Consider the following 19456-nt stretch of genomic DNA (forward strand, 5'->3'; position numbering starts at 1 on the left):
GTAATTTCATGACTTAGCTGACGACAGAACTAAGCATGTATGCTCATAGTTTCATGTGTGCACTGAAACATAGTTTTACTGACATATCTAACAACATCAGACCGTGGCACTGATTCGAGCTAAAGCAGCTCTGAGAGAAGTGGAGGTCAGTGAGAGTGTAATGATGCTCCTCACCAGCAGAGGACAACACACCCCCTCTCAGACACACAGCGCTCTCCTCACATCACGTGTTTGGACAAGATCGTGCTGCTGCTTCTTTACTGATTGATCAGATGCAACATTTTCATCCACTGGAGCAGAAAACAGCCGACAAAATCCCAAGAGGAGCTTGATTCTCATCTACAGACCGGAAGAAAACCCTAGTTACTGTGTAGCAGCCTTCCAGAACACACCCAGAACTTCAGAGTAACTGTGTAGCAACAGCACAGAATATCCTAGCAACCAAGAGCATCTTAGGACTCCTTGGAAACTGCATAGAACCAGAAGACCCTAACCATCAAGAACACCCTAGCAACACCATAACAACCCCAGGTCCACCCTAGCACCCCAAAGCAACCCTCTTCAGCACTCATGAGTGGTTGAGTCTCAGTGTTCTTCAGAAGGTGTGGAGTGGTTTGGGTGTTGTGGGTGTGTGAGGCACCTGTGAGGACGACTCTGCTGTCCGTGTGGGCAGCTCACTCACTAGAGCGCGTCTCTCGCTGACTCATGCTCTGTGGGCGTCACGCTAACCGCTCTCAGCGCAGGACAGCTGCACGCTTTCACACCCTCTACCTGTGTCAACCTGTCTCTCTCTCTTACACACACACACACACACACACACACACAGCGGCAATATAAACATTCAGACTGACACTGACACAGATGTGTGCTTTTAATGCCCTCTGTGTGTGTGTGTGTGTGTGTGTGTGTGTGTGTGTGTGGGAATGTGAGAATGTGGGAGTATGAAGAAACCTGTGCCAGAGGAGAGAAAGACTCCAGCTTTACTACTGAACAAACACACACACACTACAGGACAGATACAGAGTACTGCTACATGCACAGGTATATGTGCGTTATATGCAGTAAAATAATAACAGAAATATATAAATATATTTCTTTCCAGCTGTACAGTTGTGTCAGCTGATTGTGACATCACAGCTATTGTCTGTTGACTCACACACTCCTTCATGATTTGTCATCACACTTTCACACATTGTGATTCACACGGTCACATGTAGTCATAATGTGGTGCTTCTGTGTGTGTGTGTGTGTGTTTGAGGTGTATGTGCTGATGGAGAGGATGGTGGATTCTCTGTGTAATTCACTTGATGACACTCATCACACTCCTCAGACTTATATTAAACGTATTAATACTTCCATCTGTCTTCCATTCTCTAGTTATATGTTGTCTAAAGTGTCAGTAAAAGTAATTTTGCTGTCCAGAAGAACCTCTGATAAGTTTCTAGAGTGTGAGGTAAGTTTTAAACTAGTAAAATAGTATGAGAAGACTGAAATCCTTACTTATAACTCTGAAATTATTCAGTTTTTGATTTTTATGAGCTGATCTTGCCTGAAGGTTTAGCTGGTTATCATCATTATAGTCTTTTTGGGTATATATCCATTCACACAATTTCCACTAACCCTTTTTCTTACGCTAATTTGTCCTGTTTAGTAAATCTAGCCCATAATCTATATATATATATATATATATATATATATATATATATATATATATATATATATATATATATATATATATATATATATATATAATATGCAATATGCAGAAAGTAAATTAATTAAAATAAAGATATTTTCTGTTAGACCTAATCTTTAAATATATTTTCTGTAGCCCCAACCATTGGCTGTACTGTGTAATTATATATAAATATAAATATATACAGGTGCTGGTCATATAATTAAAATATCGTCAAAAAGTTGATTTATTTCACTAATTCCATTCAAAAAGTGAAACTTGAATATTATATGGATTCATTACACACAGACTAATATATTTCATATGTTTATTTCTTTTAATTTTGATGATTATAACTGACAACTAAGGAAAATCCCAAATTCAGTATCTCAGAAAATTAGAATATTGTGAAAAGGTTCAATGTTGAAGACACCTGGTGACACACTAATCAGCTAATTAAAGCAAAACACCTGCAAAGCCTTTAAATGGTCTCTCAGTCTAGTTCTGTAGGCTATATTATCATGGGGAAGACTGCTGACTTGACACCTGTAAAAAAGATGACCATTGACACCTTGCACAAAGAGGGCAAGACACAAAAGGTCATTGCAAAACAGGCTGGCTGTTCACAGAGCTCTGTGTCCAAGCACATTAATAGAGAGACGAAGGGAAGGAAAAGATGTGTAGAAAAAAAGTGTACAAGCAATAGGTATAACCACACCCTGGAGAGGATTGTGAAACAAAACCCATTCATAAATGTGGGGGAGATTCACAAAGAGTGGACTGCAGCTGGAGTCAGTGCTTCAAGAACCACTACACACAGACATATTTGACGTAATTGACCAGCAAACTCGCCTGACCTTCACTCCATAGAAAATCTATGGAGTATTGTGAAGAGGAAGATGAGATATGCCAGACCCAGGAATGCAGAAGAGCTGAAGGCCACTATCAGAGCAACCTGGTCTCTCATAACACCTGAGCAGTGCCACAGACTGATCAACTCCATGCCACGCCGCATTGCTGCAGTAATTCAGGCAAAAGGAGCCACAACTAAGTATTTCTAAAAATCCTTTCGTGTTGGTCTTAAGTAATATTCACATTTTCTGAGAATACTGAATTTGTGATTTTCCTTAGTTGTCAGTAATAATCATCAAAATTAAAAGAAATAAACATTTGAAATATATCAGTCTGTGTGTAATGAATGAATATAATATACAAGTTTCATTTTTTGAACGGAATTAGTGAAATAAATCAACTTGTTGATTATATGTATGTATATACGTTATTTTTACTTTTCTCCAGAGAATGAGTTAACTCGCTAACATCATTCAGAGACATCTTTGCACGGTCACAATATTTAGTCATGGATTTATATTTTTTGTATTGTCAGTGTACTAGTTTATGATTTTTTTAATTTACGTAATTTTGAAATGTATGGGGCATCAGTGTGATAACTCAATATCGGTCTAGTTAGATTGAAAATATGGGTAGATAAACTGATCTTCTGGGCTTGTCGAGAGACGATCCGGCAGTGATGCGGTTAAATGCTGAGCGTCTCTCTCTCTCTCTCTCTCTCTCTCTCTCTCTCTCTCGCTCTCTCTCTCGCTCTCCCTCTCTCTCTTTCTCTCTCTCTCTCTCTCTCTCTCTCTCTCTCCCTCCGCATGTGTGAGAGTGTAGTAGATGGATCATCTCACCCACATCACTGCAGCATTCTCCTGATTAGTCTCGCGCAAATCGACTTTAGGGCGGACAGAGATCTGTCCGTACGTGTTTCTCGGTGCGTCTCAGTCCGTCTCGGTGAATTGGTGTCGGTGTAGAGGATCGCGGCTGCTCGGTAAGATGCTGCAGGTAACGTAAGCGCGTTCATTATCTAACGTTACCTCATTGACCCCGCAGATGATGCGCGCGGATCTGTCACTGTGTTGTGTGTTGTGTCGTGTGTGTGTTTTAAGTCAGAACTGTGATCTGTGTCAGAAGCGTTTCTGGGATGCTGAACACAGCAGCTGAAGGCCCAGTCTCAGTCCAGCTCTGTGTGGGAGCTGCATGTTGGATATATGGTTCTCTGGAGATTCAGAAATGTTCCTGAGGTTACATTATTGGCCATATTAGTGCATTAGTTGTAGATGTCATCCTTAGAGCATCAACAAATAGATGCATTGTAAAGAACCACAGAACAGCAAAAATGTTCTTTTGTGATATATCATAGAAACTCACAAGGGTTCTGCTACGATTTTACTAGGACTTTAAAATGTTCGATGACATAATGGGAACTTAATGGTACATTAGCATCATAACAACTTTAAAATGTTTCCACTATGACTTTTTTAGAACTTAATATGTTCTTGACACCGTGGAATTAAAAAAATGACAATGGCGTAATATACATTTTAAATGGCTCTATTAGAAATTGGTAAGTGTAACTAAAAACATGTATATTAATATGATGTTTTAGGTCTGCTGAGTTGTAATGTTCCAGTAGTACACCATATTGTTTAATATACATACAGTACACACAGCTTCCTTTATAGATTGTCCATATTACTTAATCAATGAAAACAACTTTGAGGATGAAAACATGGTTTCCGCATTTCTGAGATGTTCTAATCGCAAGAACTCCACAACTGTCTTAAAAGTGTTTTATAACATTGTGGAGTCCCCATCACACAGTAATACCAGTAAATTGTCATAAAAGTACCGTAACAACTGTACCAGTAAATTCAAAAAATGTGTTCACACCAGCAACGACGTTCTGTCTTTTTACTGGCAAAGCACCATTCACACATCCATATCAAAATACCGGTAATTTCTGTGACATCACAGACCAGAGATGACCTCTAAACGGCTGTGCCTCCCGGTGTTGTGTTTGTAAACATGGAGGGGTAAATACGGTCAGTGTTTCTGTTGATGTTTTCACTTTAGCATCAAATGTTCAAATACATGCAGCTATTGCAGGGATATTGTATTGCACAACTTTACATATTTCTTTGTGTCCAGTAAACCGTGCAGAGTAAATGCATCATCTGCGGATGAATGTCATGATTGGCCCGAAGTAGACGTCTTACATCAGCGCGTTCTGAACTCGTATGTGCTCATACGGTAATCTTGTGCTGCGTTCACACAGAGTGCACTACGGTAATTTACTGGTATTGTTACAACATCTCATACCAGTAAATTTCCAGAACAAGTTTACCAGTACTTTTGAAAAGGTCCTGTTCACACATGATCTCTTAACGGTAATTTACCAGGAAAGACTGTGTGTGTGAAAGCAGCTTATTTACATGTACATTTATTCATTTAGCTAACGCTTTTATCCAAAGCGACTTACAATTGCTATATAGCTCAGAGGTCGCACACCTCTGGAGCAACTAGGGGTTAAGTGTCTTGCTCAGGAACACATTGGTGTCTCACAGTGGATTCGAACCCGTGTCTCTCACACCAAAGACATGTGTCTTATCCACTGCGCCAACACCACTCCCTATGCTTATGACTTTATTAGGATGTGTTCTGTAACATAATAAAACACAAACATGTGAAATAGTTGTATAGAAACTTCAGGTTTTCTCACGGCATCTTGGTTGCTTTAAAATATTCTGTGACATCACTGGAGACCTTTTTTAAGTTCCCATCACATCAGGGGTTCTTCTGTGGCACCAGACCGTACAACTATATTTGGCTGTTTAATAGCACTGTGAGTGAGATGAATCTGTGATCACCGCTGGAACATGGAGTGGAATAATTCAATAAGGACAGCATAAAAGGCCATTGACAGAATTAAACGTCTCTGTGGGGATCTGCTTGATGAGAGTGTGTCGTGTTGCGGAGCAGATGTCTCCGCTGACATCACACTCATCAGAGACTCGTCCCGGACTCACAGTCATGGTGGGTCTGTTGTTTTCTTCTCATGACTACAGCAGATGAACCAGACCTGCGTTTCTCAAAATCATGGTTAGTAGATCAGCACCAGTGCTCTCTATGATCATCTTAGGCTGCTCAGGTCATTTATGTTCCAGAAATGTTTCATTTTGGTTGTGAGAACGTTAAAATGGGAATCTAGTAGCAGGTCATTTAAAGCATTAATGGTCGACCATTATGAAGAGAGCAAGATGACTGATGATCATGCTGGTATAACACAATTTAAAGGGACCGTTCACCCAAAAATTTTAATTCTGTAATCATTTACTCGCCCTCTTGTTTTTCCAAACCTGTAGGGGTTTTTTTTTTTTTCAACACAAAAGAAGATATTTTGAAGAATGTTGCTGGTAGCTGTTGACTTTAAAAGTATGGGGGGAAATACTATGAAAGTCAATGGCTAGGAGTGACTGTTTGGTTATCTAATATATTTGTGTTCAGCAAAATTCATACAGGTTTGGAACAACTTGAGAACTGTGTGTCTTTAAGGATATGTACCAAACATTTACTCATTTGAACATTTTTGAAATTCCCTGAATGTTACATACCTAAAGTTATTTAAATACATATTGAATTAGTGAGTGATTCACACACATTCTAAATAACATAATTTAGTTTCAGGTGCATCAAACTAAAGGAGTGTTTTATATCTTCACACCAGAGCCCATCCTCATTAATTCTAGTGAGAGTGATCTACTTTTGTTGTGTTGGTCTAGTTTTCAAAGTGATAATGAAAGTGCTGATGTTAGCGGCTCCTGGTTGAAAGCCAGCAGGTTCTGGGGTAGACGCAGATCGGATCTAAACTGGCTTCATTGAGTTTCAGCCATGTTTTAGAGCAGATGAACCCTGAAGTACGGCGTGGGATTTTCAGCGCTGTGTTTAGAGAGGCTCTGTGAAAGATGTGTAGGATTCAGTTCTGACACACACAGAGATACAGAGACGAAGAGCACAGCCGTGTGAAGAGCGGAGATGTTCAGACAGATCAGCTGATGCTGCAATATTAACAGTAAAAGACTGTGAATATGCTAACGCTAAAGACTGTTAGGTGGTTAACAGGAAGTTCTCTCACTATACATGATTAAAAATTTCACAGTAAACTACTTTTATATTTAGTTTTTGGAAGTAAAATAGAATAAACTACCCTCTGTATATTATCATCAGTGCTGGGGGTAATGCATTACAAATAATGTGACTTATGTAATCAGATTACGTTTTTCAAGCGCATTACTTCTGAACTTGTGGGTCTTTTGTTATTAAAAAAAAAAAAAACTAAACAAATAAGCAAGCCCAGCCCAGGGCGAAAAGTAATGCTTTACTTTTCATAAAGAATAACAAAGAAATGCAATTAGTTACTTTTTAATGGAGTAACACAATATAATGCACCGCTTTCAAAAGTAACTTCCCTAACACTGATTAGCATTCACTTCAGTGTGTGGATAAGCTTCTTATATTCATCCTGGGGTTTTCTCATTATCATCTGTGTTGTGGCTGCTGGTGTTTAGAAACAGATTTTAGTACTTAAGTACGTATTAGCTAATGAAGTACTGATTTTTTACTGTAAATTAAATTCAATTTAATTGCAACTGTATTTTTTAATGGTGAAGTCCTGCTTCCAGCTTTGTACCATTGATTTCACAGTATTTAAATGCATGTATTTTTATGTTGTTTTACAGCGTACCTGTCCTATAAACATAGTTTGATGGCTTCTCGTGAGGTGTTCCCCAGCTCTGCTGCTGCTGTGAAGTGTGAAGCTGAGTTAACCCTTCGTCCTCCAGTGCTGTGTGACTGACACACACACGGCGTGAGTCAGAGCGTGAGGGTTCACACGTGCCGCTGTGATTCAGTGTGATCTGCTGGGCTCTGTGTCTGTGGGCTGATGGGTAACAGCGTGAGCTGAGTCAGTGGTGCATGGCTTTTCTGACTCACAGCTGAGTCAAAGATGCATTTATTAATTTAGCAGGTGGTTTGAGCAGCGTTTCAGATGCATTAATCATTGGGGATCGAACCCATGACCTTGATGTTGCGAGCGCAGGAACGCAGGCCGTCTGAAGGAGGTTTGTGTGCTCGGGGTAAATTCAGTCTGTTCTTGGAGACAGATAATGCATGGCTCTCTCTCTCCACCGACCCACTTCTTGCGGCTGTGTTTTTTTGAGATAAGTGCAAACTGGAGCCGATCTGAATTATTGATGATGCTGAAAATGGTCACCGCTCTCCTCTCGCTGCAAATGAAGAGGGAGGGGGGCATTTTAATTAGAACTGCATCTGTTTATGCGTTCAGAAGCTTGTTAACTCTCTACAGACCACAGAAATGACAGAAAATGATGTTTTGTAAATGACCTTTGACCTCTTCAGTGTCTCTTCTGCTCAACAAGGCTGCATTTATTTTTAAATAATGTCATTTCAAACAGCCGTCTTCAGTGTCACATGATCCTTAAATCATAATAATATGCTGATTTACTAGTCAAGAAAAATTTATGTAAATGTTGAAAACATTTGTGCTGCTGAATATTTGTCACTTAAAAAGCTTACTCGTGTATGTGTGTGTGTCTGTGTGTGTGTGTGTGTGTGTGTCTATATTATACACTGCAAAAGCTGTCACTGGAAATGTACACTTTTCTATCATTTAGGTACTAATATGTACTTTAAGGTACCAGTGGACTTTTTAGGTACAAAGGTGTCAGTGACAGCTTTTGTACCTTTTTGTCTGAGAGTGTGCATATACAAATTATGATTGCATAAAACTGTCTGAGTTTGTGTGTGTGTATGAAACTGAGAAGCGTGTATTAACAGTTGTCTGCGGTGTGAATGTGTTCCTCTCAGATCTGGCTGTTGTTAGCGTGAGCGTCTGTCTCGTTGCCGCGGGAGGCCAGAGCTCCGCCCCCTCACTCACACTCGCTGTCGCCATGACGACCTCGGCCCTGCGGCGGCAGGTGAAGAACCTGGTGCACAACTACTCTGATGCGGAGATCAAGGTGCGCGAGGCGACCTCTAACGACCCCTGGGGCCCGTCCAGCTCGCTGATGTCAGAGATCGCCGAGCTGACCTTCAGTGTGGTGGCCTTCAGCGAGGTCATGGCCATGGTGTGGAAGAGACTCAACGACCACGGCAAGAACTGGAGACACGTCTACAAGGTGAAGACTGGACGTGCGCTCAACACCTAACACTGATACACGAGGAACATTAGACCGGTTTACTTCAAGCTATTAGTGAAAAGTGAATTAGTGCTTTTTTAGGTTTATTTAAACAAAAGTGAGTTTTGATTTATCTATAGACTAACTAGGGATTTTTGTCTTATTGTTTTAACCAGCAGTGTTTTTAGTTTATTTATAGTCTGATTAATAATTCCTAGCTTAAGTTTACAAAAAGTAAAAACTAAAAAAGTTGTTTTTTCCTAGTCTGATTAGATTATCAGCCTGATTTTAAAATCATATTTTCTGATAAATTTTAGTTTATCTAACCTAATTAGTTATTTCTGGCTTAATGTTTTATAAATGATACATTTTGTTTATTTCTACTTTAATTACTTTTAGTTTGTTTTTTAGCCTTGTGATTTCAAATTTGAGGCTTTTTTTTAGATATATAATTAAAAACTCAGATTTTTAATTATAATGTCTAATTTGTGATTTCAAGTGATTTCTAGACTAATTAAAAAATGTGTTGGTTTTATTATATTTTTAGTTTATTTCTAGTATAGTTAGTGATTACACTGTGATTTCCTGGCATAATTTAGTGTGATTTCTAGTTTACTTCTAATCTAATTACAGTTTAAAAGTTATTTCAGGACTAATTTAACACAGTGTTATTTTAGTTTATTTCTAATCTATTTTTATTTTCATTATTATTATTATTTATTTATTTTTCATTTAAATGATTGCAAAGTGATGTTTAGCCTAATAAAAAAAAAAATATGATTTCTAGACCTTGGGAAAAGTAATGTAAATGAATTAAATTTTATAAATAATATGCATTTTTCTTTTTTTAGTTTAGTAAAATATTTTATCCAATAGAAATTCTGGAAACTCCTGGTTTCTGTAAATTACAGCAGATGAACCAGAGGAAATCTTTTGGCTGTTAATTTCATTTGTTCTTTGTGGACAGCAGTGTCCAGGAGGCTGAGAGTTGAATGCAGAGCTGTGTGTGTGTGTGTGTGTGTGTGTGTGTGCTCAGGCTCTGACGCTGCTGGACTATCTGGCCAAGACGGGTTCGGAGCGGGTGGCTCAGCAGTGCCGTGAGAACGCCTTCACCATCCAGACGCTGCGTGACTTCCAGTACGTGGACCGGGACGGGCGCGACCAGGGCGTGAACGTGCGTGAGAAAGCCAAGCAGCTGGTGGCGCTGCTGCGGGACGAGGAGCGTCTGAGACAGGAGCGAGCGCAGGCACTCAAGACCAAAGAGAGGATGGCGGGCGGCGGCGGGGTGAGCAGCGTCCCTCCTGCGTGTCCCAGCAGACGCAGCAGTCAGCCCAGCATGGCCGCGCTGTACGGAGAAGAGTTCACCCACTCCAGAGGATCGCCCGCTTCCTTCAACTGTGAGAGCCGCGCTCTTTAACTCACGCTAGCAGCTCAGCCTCAGGGAAACTCAACATACAACACAAGACCAATGAATTACACAGCAGATGAAACAAACAGTCTGGTACAAAAACAAGTTTTTGGTTTGCTTTGGAACAAAAATGTGATTTTTATAATTTAATTTCATACACAAACATTTTTAGACTTTCTAGAAAACTGACTTTGATGCTGCGGTTAGTTAAAACTACAAGCTTATTTATATTACTCATTATTTATTTTCAATTTAAATTACATTTAAGCTATTTAAGAGCAATGTCTCTTCAAATATGGATCTATAAATTATGTATATGCTGGCATTACCAATGAAGAAGATCTGTTAGGATGACCAAATTTGAATAATAACAAAAAATCAGTGAATGAATGAAATAAATGGAATAAGATCAAATAATAATAATAATAATAATAAAAATACTTAAATGTATAATAAATATTTTTTAAATGATTTTGTATGCTGTCACTTCCAGACTCTCTCTCTCTCTGAATAAATATGTGTGTTATTTTTTGTCAGAAAGTGACATCCTGATATTCCTCATAGCTAATAATAATGAGACATCTTTAGTGCTTTCTCCTCACAGCTGCTGCTGCCATGTGCTCGTGTGTTTGTAGTCTAATGAGGACGTGTCACACACACACACACACACACACACAGAGCGACACTATAATCAGATCTGAAGTCAGATGATGCTGATGTATTAGAGCTCCTCAGAGATGAATGATGCTCTGTCTGTCCGTCAGCGTCGTCCTCGTCTCCTCGAGCGTCTGATCTGGAACAGACTCGACCGCAGACGAGTGGAGAAGAAGAGCTTCAGCTGCAGCTCGCGCTGGCCATGAGCAGAGAGGTACACTTTATCTCTGAGTAGGGACTTGTGGAGCATTTATGCTTCATTACAGTTTATTTATTTGTTTTTATTTATTAAAAAACATTATTTAAGTTTCTTAAAATATTTTAATATATCTCTAATATTTTGAATGATTGTAATATTTATTTAGAATTTATCTTTTTTTTTTTATAAGATATCTTTTTAATATTTTTTTTTAAAAGTTGTAGTTTTAATTATTTGAATTATAATTATATATTTGTTTATAATGGTTTATATTTTATTATATTACCAATAATGAAATAATTTTTAATTTTGTTTGGTTATTTTTTAGATTTAGTCTTATTTCCTTTTTTTATTATTATATATTTTTCTTATATAATTTATCACATTTTTTGTGTGTTAAATTGGAATATTTTAATCCATTTTAGGTTTCTGAATATATTTACATATGTTTAAAATATTTGTGTAATTATTTAATCTTTTTTATATTTTATTATATTACAGTCATCTTAGGTAATTTTTAGGTCTCTTAAATTTTACATTTACATCTTTTATCGTAAATTTGACAATGATTATGTCTTTCATAATTTTATATTTTATTTATTAATATTTTATGGCAGTAACAATACTTTTTCAGCCATTTTAGGTTTGTTAGTGTACAGTAATAATCTTGACGCACACTCTTTCTTTCTTCCGTTGGCAGTCTCAGTTTCTGTGTGTTTGAGTGTCTTTTCATTCCCAGCATGCAGCAGCCGGAGTGTTTCCATCTGTGCATCCCCCCGGCACGAGCCGGTCGAGTGTGTGTGTGTGTGTGTGTATGAGCACAGAGGAGGTAACGTGAGGAGAAAGACGAGCAGGAGGAGTTTTCCTGTTGACCTTTCCTGCTGTTTCAGGAATGTTTGCGTTCTCACAGGATGTGGAGGAAGAGCAGAACCACGATCGCTGCTGAAAATAACCTTGATTAACCCAAATCCAGCGCAGGGTTCGGCTCCGATGCGAGCGCTGACACGCCCCTCCACAGCAGCCAATCACGGCCTGCCGTTCGTGTGTCCTTCAGCTGTTGTCATGGAGACGCAGCAGCACGTCCAGTGTCTCTGTGCAGGTATCTGAGGAACCGCGGCGTGTTTCAGGGTTCTCAGGATGAGTCCGAAAAACATGTCAAATATTCTGGCTATGCATTGACAAAAAAAAAGATGTTCAATTCCATTAAAATTATTTTTTTATTTTTTTAAAAAAATGTAAAATTATTACAATGTATGTATTTCCAAATTTCCACTCAATAACTGTTGTTTCTAATTGAAAAACACAGTTGTTGAAACTTATTAAGTCACCAAATGAACCACAGTTAATATAATATTACATAATACATCAATAGTCCCAGTTTCTATTGATGAAAAGGTCTGAACACAAGCCCGTATGTTGGACATCATGGGGGACAGAGAGCTTGAGAACCACTGGATTAAACCATTAACAGGGCCTTTCGAATAGTTTTCTGTATTTCCCACACGTTGTCACTTCTTTGTTTAACACGTACTAACTGATCTTCCTTCTCCTGTGATGAGATGCCGTGTTCCTCCTGCAGTGTTTTCTGTGGACCTCCTCTTCTGTGAATGTGACGGCGCTCATTAACCTCCTGCTCCTTTAATCCTAATGAATGCTTCCACTAACGCACAGCATCAGCTCCTGTTCTCGCACTGAGCTTGTTTTGTCTCCTGAAGGAGCAGCGCAGCCGTCAGGGGGACGACGCTCATCTGAAGATGGTTCTGGAGGAGAGTGAGGGCGAGCGAGACCCGCGGCCTTCAGAGGTGAGAGAGACACTCAACATCTGGATGATCTGCTGAGCCTCTGACCGGCTGACACTCGCTTTCTTTCCACAGTCGGCCATGATCGATCTGGTGGATATATTCTGTCCCACGCCTGCTGCGCCGGTGAGCGATGACCCCTGGGATGCCCCGCCCACCTGTCCCGTGAACTCTGACCCCTGGGAGTCTGTCGGTCAGTGATGAGCACATGAGTACTGTGATTCGCAGCCGTAACCCTAACCATAGTCGTACATTTCAATGTTGACTTATTTCGTTAACCTTTTAAAATTGTTTAACATTAGACGTTGTTTCTGTGTTTTTATCAACAACGAAACTGACATTATTTGAGTCACATTTCAATGCAGAAGGTTGGTCATTTAAAAATATCTCAGTTCATCTTGTTTTGAGGACTTTTAGACACGTTTATAACTGAAAGCAATAAAAAATAATAATTTTTGATCTGGATGTGTTGATATGATAATGTTGTTTCAAACTCTTATTTATCATACAGATTTTGATTTATCAGTATTCTGTTAAACATTTAAAACCAATAACCATAAAACATGATTGCAACCACATCTCAAAGTAGAAAATCGAGCGATTTTTTTATTTTTTTATTTATTTTTTTATTATTGTGGACACAGTGGGTGCTTTTCAATTCTTATTTGTGCATCCTCGTTTCCTTTCCTCGCTTCCTTTCCTCGTGTCTTAACTCCACCTGTTCAGGATGCGAGGGAAGGATGCAAGGAAAAGACGTGAGGATGGAGGACTTGAATCAAGTGAAATGATTTATCCTCGCTCCCTTCAGCGTTACTTCAAAGTGTCATCAGCTGTGATTAAAGGGATCTGCCCTTATGTTGTTAAAGTTTGTTAATTAAGACATTCATAATAAATATTAATAAAGAAAGATGCCCTGTTTGAAATATATGACATGCATGGTTTATTTGAAGTGAAAAGGCAAAATAATTATTAAATTAATTTAATTAATTATTAAATTAAAATTATTACAACTGATGTGAAGGGGGAGGAGAATTTATACGTGCGTCACGTTAAGTCGATAAAAGACTTGTATACACCTGTGTATCCTCGCTCATCGCTCCTCATGAAGCCTCCTCCCTCCTCGATCCTCGCCTCCTCGTGGTGCAATTAGAGAATTGAGATGTCCTTCAAGATGGCTGTTCGATCGGTTACCGGGTCATAGGATGGAGGACGGAGGAGCGAGGAGACGAGGAGGGATATTGAGAAGCACCCAGTGTGAATGCTTCTTTAGGTGTCATTAAACTGTAAAAAAAAAATACAATTTCAGCATTTATTTATAGTACTTTGTTAACTTCGTTTAAAATTATTAAACATTGTTTCAGCCTTGTTTCAATGTTTTATCAACATTGAACAACAACCAACATTATTTCAACCACATTTCAAGGTGGAATGTAAGAATATCCCAAAAAAAAAAGTTGTTTATTAAATTTCTACTTAACGATTCCTGTGATCACATTCTAATGAATTTAAACCATTTAAGTGCAAGAAGGGAAAGACCTTGTGCATTGTTTTGTGTGTCGTGCACAATTACAGAAACAATATGTTTGACATCTGTTTGACTTTTTTAAATACCTTATTGGAATCATCACTAGGAATCGATAAGAATCAGAATCGATAAAGTTTAAACAACATTCACATGATTTGAGGGTTGTTAACTCAAAATAATCAGTTAATTTGTAAAAAGTATTTTTTGTGCGGCTGTATTTAGATCTGGTTGTGTCTCTTTCAGCTGTAGTTAAGTCTAGTAACCCGGGGGCTGATGGTCCCTGGACAGCCCGCCCTTCCTCCAGTAGCCCCGCCCACCCTTGGGGAACCCACCAATCACCTCCTGAGCCCTGGGATGCCCCTCCTTCAAACTTCAGCTCTAATATGGAAGAAGAAGCCTGGGGGAGCCCATCACGTCCAGGTACAACACCTCATGTTAAAAACCAAAGTGAAATAAATTTTTTACATTTTTGTGGCACCAACCCTTTTAAATGAAATAAAGCATTCATTTAGAGTTTGCATAAAAGTGCAAAAAAGGCTTTTCCTGCCTCAAAAATGTAATCTATGATAGCTTAAATCTATGATAGGAATACAAAAATTAAAAAGGCATAATTTATAGCATAATTGTCGATTCATATCTTGTAGCTATTATTTGTGAGATGTAAACTCACAATTGCAAAAGATAATGGTTGTAAGATAGAAAATTACAGTTTTTGCACTTTTATTCACTTTTAAACATGTAAATGATGGTGGCTTATGAGATCCATCTCTGTATTCTTTGCCCTTCCTTCCAGTGTCGCGTGTGAAGGACCCGTTTAGAGTTCGAGAGGAGGAGGAGCTTAGAGTGGAAGGGGAGGAGCCTATTGCTGAGCAGGCGGGGCCAATCCAAGTGTTCAGCCCTCGCTGCGAGAGTCCTGCAGGTCCTCATCACACCACACCAGACCCTCTTCACATTTGTTTTCTTCTCAGAGTCGACATGAAGCTCATTCACATCTCTCATTTCAGATGCTGATCAGTTTGGTGAGTTGGTGGCTGGTGTTCAAGTGAACGGTCAGGCAAATTACAGCCCAGAGCCCTTTGACCTCTCTCGCCTCGGGCCTCCTCTGGATGTGGTGACCGCCAGACAGTGCCGGACCCCCGAGGCGTTCCTCGGCCCCACCGCTGCATCCCTCGTCAACCTGGACACGCTTATTCCAAGCAATGCGCCGGTCAAGAGCAAAAACCCCTTCCTGTCAGGTAGGAAAGCATTCACATTCACACACACTTATTGTTTTGGGGATTTTTTTAGTTTTACTTAGTGCTTTTGGAGTTTTTTGAGTGCTTTTGAATACTTTAAAACCAAATAATGTTATGCAATTACTTTTACAATGCTAAATTTTTAAGTTTATCAAAATTGTGTTCAGACATTTGTAATATAATTTTGATCTTTCATTTAGAAAGTTCAAAGAACATGATTCACAGGTCATTTAATTTAATTTATTTTTCATAAAAAGGCTTTTTGTGCATCTTATTGTATTTGTTTCAGTCATTTTTTTTAACTTAGTTAATTAATTTATATTCACAGTAAATATTAATAAAAAGTTGTTTTATAAAGTTGCTTTAACTGACCAAACTCACCAAACTGATCAGCATCTGAAATGAGAATAAGATTCATCCAGTTTACACAAACATTCAGCAACTGTTTACGACATTGATAATAATCAGTTTTAATATAAGGTAAGTTTCGTGAGCAGCAAATCAGCATATTAGATTGATTTCTGAAGACCATGTGACTGAAGTAATGAGGATGAAAATTCAGATCTTAAAATATATGCACACAGAAAAACAATTAGGTTTAACTATAACAATATTTCACAATTTTACAGATTTTATACTGTATTTTTGCTGCCTTGGTGTGTATAAGAGACTATAATTATATTTTTCATTGGTTGTCTCGTGCAGGTCTGAGCACACCATCTCCCACAAACCCCTTTCAGTGTGAGCAGCCCAGACTGACTCTGAATCAGATGCGTCCTCACTCCACGTCACCGCTGCCGGCTCACGCTCTGTCCTACAGCGCCTCCCTCCCGCTGCCCGTCCTGCAGCAGAAGCCCCAGACTCTGCCCTCTTCCTACACACAGCCGCACCACGGCCTGCTGGACATGCCCAGCAACCTGCCGCAGCCGCTGCTGCCCCTCACGGCCTCCACCCAACAAACACAACACCACGGCCAAAGCCACAACCCCTTCCTCTGAGGAACCGCATTTACACCTGGGAAACAGATACTGAAACCAGATTACAGCGATTCAGTTTCAGAGTGAACAGACTGAAGAGCTGACCTAAAGCCTAAAGATTGGAAACGGAGACTGAAACCGGATTACAGTGATTTGGTTTCAGTGTGAACACACAAAAGAGCTGATCTGAAGCCTGAATAATGGGAAACAGAGACTGGAAGTGGATTACAGTTATTTGTTTTCAGTGTGAATGGACTAAAGAGCAAATCTGAAGCCTAAATAATGGGAGACGGAGACTGAAACCAGATTACAGTGATTTGTTTTCAGTGTGAATGGAATAAAGAGCTGATCTGAAGCCTGAATAATGGGAAACGGAGACTGAAACCGGATTACAGTAATTTGTTTTCAGTGAGAATGGACTAAAGAGCCAATCTGAAGCCTAAATAATGGGAGACGGAGACTGAAACCAGATTACAGTGATTTGTTTTCAGTGTGAATGGACTAAAGAGCTGATCTGAAGCCTGAATAATGGGAAACAGAGACTGAAACCGGATTACAGTAATTTGTTTTCAGTGAGAATGGACTAAAGAGCAAATCTGAAGCCTAAATAATGGGAGACGGAGACTGAAACCAGATTACAGTGATTTGTTTTCAGTGTGAATGGACTAAAGAGCTGATCTGAAGCCTGAATAATGGGAAACGGAGACTGAAACCGGATTACAGTAATTTGTTTTCAGTGTGAATGGACTAAAGAGCTGATCTGAAGCCTGAACAATGGGAAACGGAGACTGAAACCAGATTACAGTGATTTGGTTTCAGTGTGAACACACTAAAGAGCTGATCTGAAGCCTGAATAATGGGAAACCGAGACTGGAAGTGGATTAAGGCTATTTGTTTTCAGTGTGAATGTACTAAAGAGCTAATCTGAAGCCTAAATAATGGGTGACGGAGACTGAAACCGGATTACAGTGATTCGGTTTCAGTGTGAACACACTAATGAGCTGATCTGAAGCCTGAATAATGGGAAACAGAGACTGGAACTGGATTACAGTGGTTTGGTTTCATTGTGAACAGACTGAAATGCTGATCTGAAGTCTAAAGAACTATTTATGGTTGGTTTTTAGCAAAAGTACTTTTAATAAGACGATACACATTTAATGCTGGCTGACTTTACTCGTTTACATGCATTTGTCTGTATTCTGCGTGAAAATAACTCAACCTGGATTATCACATTTATAGCGATCTTAAAGTCAACATGAAATCCTGTTTTTATTGTGCACTTATAGGGTTTCCACTCTTTTTTTTAGTGATCCTTTTCCAGGAGATTTTTTATGTAATTAGAAATAGGGGTTAACTAAAAGGAACACAGCCTAAAGTAAAATATGCGTCTCTCCAAAATGCTTTAAAACATACAGTTAATGGCAATGACTTAACTACAGTATCTGCTCTTTGATATGAGCTCTTAATTATACATTACAAAAAAATGATTTTCAGAACCAGTTTCAGTAACATAGCAAAATAAAAGTATTTAAGTATTGATTCATTAATTCAAAATATTTTTTATTTTAATGAAATTTATTTGTTTACTCTAAATTTTATTCCCAGTATTTACACAATTTTTTCTGTAAACATTTGCAGTCTTTTCCAAAACTCTCTTATGGGCCCCTGGGAGAAAAAATAAATATAATAAATAAATATTAACTATATAGTTGCATGGGCATTTTTAAGGCTACTCTTGTAGGTAGTTTTACGCAAATAGTAAATGTAGTAACTTAATGCTGGTTAATAAAATGCAAATGACAGCAATAATAGCCATTCTGGTATGTAATGTCAACTTTTCACCCTATCAACTCCTGATGGATAAAGTCCTAGCTGAAAATCCAAAATTACGTCATATTTTGGGTTGTGATCGTCATTTCATGTTGACTTTATGACGTTGGCTCGACGCTTTGCTCTTCTGCTGCACAGGTACAGCATGCTGCTAATGAACTTATGGAGAGGTTAAATGTAAACGTTTCAGTCAAAAGCACCCTATGCTGGATAAACGGAGGGAAATTTCAGGAACACAACAGAACTAATGAATCTCCACCAGGATCAAACTCACCATCCTCCCCTCATTCCTCAAACATCTCCCTCCTCGTTTCCTTTCTGTTGCCTTCAATAGATGGATCTCCTGCAATGAGATCCGGCACTGACTGTAACCGAGCTCCTCCACGTGCCCGTCTCACCGACAGTCCCACAATGCACTGGGGCTGGCGCCTCACTTCCTGTTCAAACCTCAGGAGCGCCACCCACAGGAACCTGTATAGCTAATTAAAACTCACTGACACTGTCTGTCTGAGAGGATTGTTATAGACTCTATATACGTCAATGCTGAATTATCCGATGCTGTTATTTCCTCCACTCAGAAAAGTGATTGAAGAACAAGTACCAGCTTTACTGTTAATCACTGCTCTTGAGTATGCCATCCAGTTTGTTCTAGTAAAGGAGAAACAGGTTAATCATTAAATCCACTACGAGTTAAATGGTGTATATTAAAGACACAAATAAATGAATGTTATTCACTTTTAATGCAGATTTTTATTTCCCTCATCTCTCATTCGTGCATTACATGTCCAGCAGAGGTCGCTCTTTCTTAATCAGCTCTTTTCAGTATTTGGATTATGAATATAGAGCAACATTGTTGTGACCCACAATCAAAAAAAGGAGTTTGATAGTCAGATATTTAACTCCTCCTTTTCACTATCTCTGACAAATGACATACTGAAAGTTATTTGTTTTTAATGAAAAATAGTGCGGGAGCTGCATGTATCATGCAGAATTTTCGCATTCAATTTGACCTTTGGATAAAATGTTTTTAGAAATAGAGAGACATTGCACTTTTAGAAGCTCCATTTGCTATAGAAACAGTCACTTTGGCATTCTAAGCTAGTTTATCAGTGCATAA

General features: G+C 38.8%; 1 protein-coding gene across 3 annotated transcripts; it reads left to right on the forward strand.

The window, feature by feature from the left end:
- Positions 1-3333: 3333 nt before the first annotated feature.
- epn3b (epsin 3b) lies at positions 3334-19080 on the forward strand. Of its 3 annotated transcripts, none has more exons than XM_059553040.1 (10): positions 3334-3520; positions 8402-8712; positions 9749-10109; positions 10885-10988; positions 12689-12775; positions 12848-12965; positions 14541-14717; positions 15091-15216; positions 15302-15532; positions 16238-19080. In XM_059553040.1, exons 2-10 carry the CDS (start codon positions 8485-8487, stop codon positions 16528-16530), a joined length of 1725 nt encoding a protein of 574 aa, XP_059409023.1. In that variant the 5' UTR covers positions 3334-3520; positions 8402-8484; the 3' UTR covers positions 16531-19080. The 3 variants fall into 3 exon arrangements, with proteins under 3 accessions (XP_059409023.1, XP_059409025.1, XP_059409024.1); XM_059553042.1 differs by having other exon boundaries at positions 12695-12775; XM_059553041.1 differs by having other exon boundaries at positions 3334-3506.
- The last annotated feature ends 376 nt before the right edge of the window (positions 19081-19456 follow it).

This window comes from Carassius carassius, chromosome 6, assembly GCF_963082965.1.
Source record: "Carassius carassius chromosome 6, fCarCar2.1, whole genome shotgun sequence".
Taxonomy (NCBI): domain Eukaryota; kingdom Metazoa; phylum Chordata; class Actinopteri; order Cypriniformes; family Cyprinidae; genus Carassius; species Carassius carassius.

Excerpts from the sequence above, each read along its gene's own strand:
- epn3b (XM_059553040.1), top strand. The coding sequence starts at position 8,485 with ATGACGACCTCGGCCCTGCGGCGGCAGGTGAAGAACCTGGTGCACAAC. Across the intron at positions 10,110-10,884 it reads ATCGCCCGCTTCCTTCAACT|CGTCGTCCTCGTCTCCTCGA; the intron begins GTGAGAGCCGCG and ends TCTGTCCGTCAG. Across the intron at positions 15,217-15,301 it reads TCGCTGCGAGAGTCCTGCAG|ATGCTGATCAGTTTGGTGAG; the intron begins GTCCTCATCACA and ends CTCTCATTTCAG.